This window comes from Pundamilia nyererei, unplaced genomic scaffold (genome assembly GCF_000239375.1).
Source record: "Pundamilia nyererei isolate P.nyererei 1_Seehausen unplaced genomic scaffold, PunNye1.0 scaffold00623, whole genome shotgun sequence".
In the NCBI taxonomy this organism is placed as follows: Eukaryota; Metazoa; Chordata; class Actinopteri; order Cichliformes; family Cichlidae; genus Pundamilia; species Pundamilia nyererei.
Window position 1 is genome coordinate 8,198 of NW_005188024.1, and position 5,895 is coordinate 14,092.

The following is a 5,895-nucleotide window of genomic DNA, read 5'->3' on the forward strand; positions in this document are numbered from 1 at the left end:
TGTCTTGTGCTGCCATGTCTAGCTTAATGCAGCAGCGTGCTTATGTTGCACTGGACTACGGAAAATCACAGTGTGTTCAAAGAGTGTCAGAAAATTATAAGGTGAAAGAAAAGAAAAAAACTAGTAACCATGTCTGTAGGGGTTACATGACCAGTTCAATTTCAGTTCCATGAATGGTTTTAATCTTAGGAGACACAGCTAACAACTCATTGCTGTTCGAGATTTTTAATGTTCGAGATTAACATGAACTTGGATTTTCCACATTACATGGGACTGAACGACATTAGACTTCAGTGCGGGTCTGGTGTTGTGGGAGGAAATGAAGAGAGGAAGGAAGGAAAAGTGACAGCTATGAAAAAGGCGAGGAACAAGTAAGGAAAGAAAACTAAAAAATAAATAGTAATCAAGGAAAAGGGAATGTAAGCTGAGTGGAGGAGGCAAATGAAATAGATCAGTTCTTGCGATTCTTCTGCTACACTTTTGCACAGCTATCTCAAATACAGGACACTCTTTTGACAATCAATTCAAGCTCACACCACTTGATCAGAGTTTTGGAGTTGATTCTTTCTGCTTTTGTAGGTGGATCCACTGATTAACCTCAGCCACATCGCCAGGGAAACTGAGGGGTTCTCAGGAAGTGACCTCAAAGAGATTTGTCGTGAGGCAGCACTGCTGTGTGTCCGAGAAATCATGGATTCTCACACGGAGGTGTCTGGTGTTTCCAGGTCAGAGTGTTTCATGTTTTAAAATGTGCATATTGATCAAAGTCAATATTTTGAAAAATAAGTATTATAATTAATAATAAAATAAGTATTCAGAACTGATGATATTTGTTCACTTTTTCATGTTAATTAGGACAAATCCAACACACATGCCAGTCTGTTGAAAGTATTTCTTTTCCTGTTTGCTTTTTTGTAAATCTGACACACCTGTCACTATTTCAGTGTGCAGGCACTTTTATGATTGAACTGAGTGATGCAGAGCTGCTCTTAAAGAGTTCAGAAGTTCACTTGTTGTTTGCTCAATGTTTGATTTCTTTCTCTCAGCCTTTCAGATGACTGCATCCGTCCAATTAGTCAGGATCACCTCCAGAAGGCCACAACAAAGATGAAGGAGTCCAAGAGTCTGGGTGGCCTGACACTGGATGATGTCTTGTCATACTCATATCTCATATCACAGCCTTCATTCTCACACTCATAATGTAATAACTGAAACAACACATAGAAATGAATAAATAAACAAGGGGAACCTAGACTATATAGCTGCTCTTGCAAAAGTAAAATGTTTTCGGAACCAGAGTGCATTCAGATCCCAATTCTGATTCCAAAAGCTTCCAGACAGGAGAGGATTTAAAAAAAATAAATAAATAAATAATAATTTCTACAGAAATAACATTTGGTTTGGCAGTTTTTACTTTGTGGGCAGTGCCTAACTATTTAATGCCAGCTCTACATTCAATCTGACCTGCAAGTCTGGAAAAATCAACCCAGTCAGCTCAAGAACTCAAGAAAATCTAATCATCTGCATGAATTTGTGAGCAATATATTTCAATAGGAGGAGCACACAGTGTGTATATGATGTTTCTTGACTTAATACTGTATATATACAGTAATAAGCACCATTATGGAGGGCCAGGAGTGACAAAATGAATGAATTAAATATGCCAAATAATTAATTACATGTTTAATGTTTCATTAATTATAATTTGATTAAATTAAATTAATTAAATTAATTACACATTTAACTATGTATTTAATAAAAAAATTTTGACACATTTGACACTAATGACATCAGACTTAAAGACTGCATTGTTTCTGTAACATAAATAACAAGCTGACAATTTCCTCATGACACCGGCGATCAGCTCGACGACCCTCAGTTTACCTGCATACATCCTGTTCACCTGTCAGTTGTTTAACACCTGCTGCTAATTCAGAAATCAAGCCCACATTACCTGGTGATAATCACAGTTTAACGTGGGGTGTAATGTTGGTGCAATATTGTGCACAAAATATATAAATGTAATTTGTTTTCTGAGCGCAGAGCTGCTGGAGGTTGTGTTTCTATGGGCTCAAAATGTGGTCATAAATATTTTGTACTTGTAAAAAAAGATTTGTATGTGTAAAACAAATTGTATGTGTAAAAAAGATTTGTGTGTGCGTAAAAAAGATTTGTGTGTGGACTTAGCCAAAAAAACCCTGCAAGTTACAAGTACGGATTTTGACCCCATTTTTCTTCCTTTCATCTGATTGGTCAATGTCATGTCAATCACAAATGTAACAATCCAATCAGAGAACAGATAGGTTTGGCTGTCGGAGGGGCACTTGTCCTGCTCAAATACAAACAGGGCCTTCCCTGAAATAGAAGAGAATGAACTACTGTTCATCTTTTTCTGTGACTACAAAACAGCTTCAAACCTCCATTTTGTTTTTCTCTGCTTCCTCACAATCTGAGTGGCCATTTTAGACCCAATAAGTTTCATTTTCAATTCAATTCAATTCAATTCAATTTTATTTATATAGCGCCAAATCACAACAAAAGTTGCCTCAAGGCGCTTCATAAGTTGGACAAGCCAACAAATAACATTTGTGAAGCTTAAACTCGTTTGTTTATGACTCACACTTTCTGTTCAACCTTCTGAGCCACAGACGAGTCTTTGTCATATCTTTGACTAATCTGGGCCTAATTTAGTTCCTTATGGCTCAGTTATGGTTCTGGTAAATAGTACTGCTGCCTCGACATTCAGACACTTAATTAAAGCCTGTTCTGTTATATAAAAGCATGTCCAGTTTTCACCCCAGCTCTGTAACTAAATATTAGTTTTAGCCTAATTTTAACCCTACTGAGTCACCTCTGCTCTGGGTTTGTAAAACGTCTCTTTGTCCGCTTTATTGAAAATATTATACTTCCAGCTTTATTCTGATCACACAGTGGCCTTAAATAAAATAACTTTTTCACATTACAGGGAAGAAATCAAGTCAAAACACTGCTGAAAATAAAACAGACACACAACAATTAGATGATTTTCACATTTGGTTTTATTTTACAGGGTGGGCCATTTATATGGATACACCGTAATAACATGGGAATGCTTGGTGATATTAAAGTCCTGTTTATGGCACATTAGTATATGTGAGGGGGGAAACTCCTCAAGATGGGTGGTGACCATGGTGGCCATTTAGAAGTCGGCCATCTTGGATGCAACTTTTTTTTTTCAATAGGAAGAGGGCCATGTGACACATCAAACTTATTGGTAATGTCACAAGAAAAACAATGGTGTGCTTGGTTAACCCGGGCAGGTCGAGGTGGGGAATAGTTGGTTTCAGAATCCCTTCCTGAATTGAAACATGAGATCTCAAATCAACTTTTATTCCTTTTTATTGAACTTAACAAGTTTGGTTTGTTCAGTTTGTAGGTGACTTTGATCTTTCTTCTAATTATACTGCCAACAAATTTCGCAATCATAATTAAAATCATTTAGGGCAACATGTTAATTGTTCTTCTGGTGACAGCTGGGATACCTTGTTTTTACTCTTAGCCTAAACTTAACTTAGCAGCTAAATTTCCAGCCATTTCTCTTATTTGTCCATGTCATGACCACCTCTTGATAATATGGCCCCTCAAAATAGATGTTAGAAATCCTTCCCATTGAATCAGTGAAATTAGAAGAGAGTGCAGAAGCTGAAGAGAAGTGAAGAAAATACAAACCTCTATGTGCAAGGAAATGAAGGATTTTCCGACTCATGCACCACCAGTCAAAAGTTTGAATCAGCTTCTCGTTTCACGATTCTACTTTATTTTTATGACTATTTACATTGTAGATTCTCATTGAAGGCATCAAAACTGTGATTAAACAAATATGGAATCATGTAGTAAAACAAAAAAGTGTGAAAGAATTCAAAACATATTTCATATTTTAGATTCTTCAAAATAGCCACCCTTTGCTTTGATTACTGCTTCGCCCACTCTTGGCATTCTCTTGATGAGCTTCATGATATAATCACCTGAAAGAGATGCTTTCCTAGAGATGCTGAGCACTTGTTGGCCCTTTATCTTCACTCTGGGGTCCATCTCATCCCAAACCATTTTGTTTACATGTAGATCAGGTGACTGTGGAGGCCATCTGGCACAGAACTCCATCATTTGTGGGTCTCATTTAGTCTTATTTAAGAAAAATCACTAAAACCAGAACTTCACTGGCACTCAATAATGTGGAACTGCTAAAACCACTTTAATTTTCTCCCATCTCATTTACTGTAAGTCACTTTTCTCATAAAATACTGCTTAAATCTCGGTTGTATAGGTAGCATTTCTCTACCCATTATCTCAACAATTCCTTTTTGTAAATCTAATCCCCTGGTCATAGATATAAGATTAAGCTCACTGATTTGATGAAGGATGATTCAAAATATAGCATGGCTGTTTCTCTAACTCTAAATAGTAAGAGCAAGCACATAACTGTGGTTTTGCAATAAAAAGATGCAGAATGGTAATGATGGTTTTAATTTTCAGAGAGGAAACAGAAATGAACAGGATGTGTTTGCAGAAGTGTGTTTCCACATTGCGTGACACGGCCACTCCATTAAACCATCACCTGATCCTGTACTCGATAAGGCTAGTTTGAATATCAAATGTGAAGGCAAATGTCATTTCAAACTTCTCCTTTCCATCGCAGTCTAATTTTACTGTTGCCTCAGCAACCATGCTGTAAAGTATGAAACAAAGACTTTGGTGAAGGTTTTGTGTGTTTAAAAAAGCATTTACATAATGCACATTCATGACAGTCTGCACAGTTTTCTACCAAGGAAATTGTTATATGATATTTAAAAGCATTCCTCCTTAATCCTCATATAGAATATCACAATGTGGAAGATGAACTTTATGTTTTCATTTGCATTGTCACAAATCACAAACAAAGACTTATATGAAACTGTGAATCGCCCACCGCTGGTCATTAAAAATAAAGCAGGCGTAAGGCTTCCCTTACCAAAGCTTGAAGCTACAGCCATCTGTTATCCTGTTTGCGCCATCGAATCAGTAGTGACAGTCACAGTGTGAGAGCAGCGAGCATTTGCCAGACTGTGATGTTTACAACTGTCCCACATTCACTACTTCTGTAGGTTTGTAAAATCCTGTCTTAGGCAATAAACTAACTGCATGTTTTGTTTTGTTTTTCTGGATAATCCAGTGATTCTGACCTCTGTGGATTTTGTTTTGAAGCTTTTAATGTTGTCAGACAAACATGATACTGATGAAGCAGATATAAACTGATAGACTGCATTGTGTCGGTTGGTTAATAAACTGGCTCTGTTTTCTAAAAGGCAATATAAGTAGACACAAACATGCCTCTCTTCCACCCCAGCGTGGAGTCTATGCAAGTCTTGCTTACAATATATACAAACACTAAAACAGTGACGTGTTTTCCCTAAACAGCCACTGAAACAATGAGAAGTATACTCAGAAATGAACTAGATGGACAATGACTTTTAATATTCAAATAGAAGCTCCTTTTTAATCAGACCTACTGCAGCTATGTTTCATTTTGACCTCATGGTGGCAGTGTTGTTCCAACACTATGCCTACACTCAGAGGACTGGATGGGGTCTTCAGTAAATGTCACGAATCCTGAAAATGTTCTTTTTTTACTGTTCATAACAAAGTGTGTTTAAGTCAGTGACTTTAAAAAATCTATTTCATAGTCAGTAGCAGACTGCCTGAACAGACTGAAGTTTCCTCCTCGTTTTCTGATCCTTTCAGAGGCTCTTGTCACATCTTTTCTCTGAGCTGCTGAGCACTGAAACTACAAGAGATTCACTGTCAACCTCTAAATCTGACTACTTAAGATTGTTGTAAACATCATCAGCATGTGTCCTCGACACAGACTTTTGTAGAGAT

At 37.1% G+C, this 5,895-nt stretch overlaps 1 protein-coding gene across 1 annotated transcript in view; it reads left to right on the plus strand.

Annotated features, from left to right (window-relative positions):
* Positions 1-243: 243 nt before the first annotated feature.
* The window catches only part of LOC106455973 (uncharacterized), a 16,443-nt gene continuing 10,791 nt past the window's right edge, over positions 244-5,895 (plus strand). Inside the window, exons 1-2 of the mRNA XM_013907936.1 lie at positions 244-360; positions 580-725. Coding sequence (XP_013763390.1) covers positions 244-360; positions 580-725 — 263 coding nt within the window. The remainder of the gene's footprint in view (positions 361-579; positions 726-5,895) is intronic.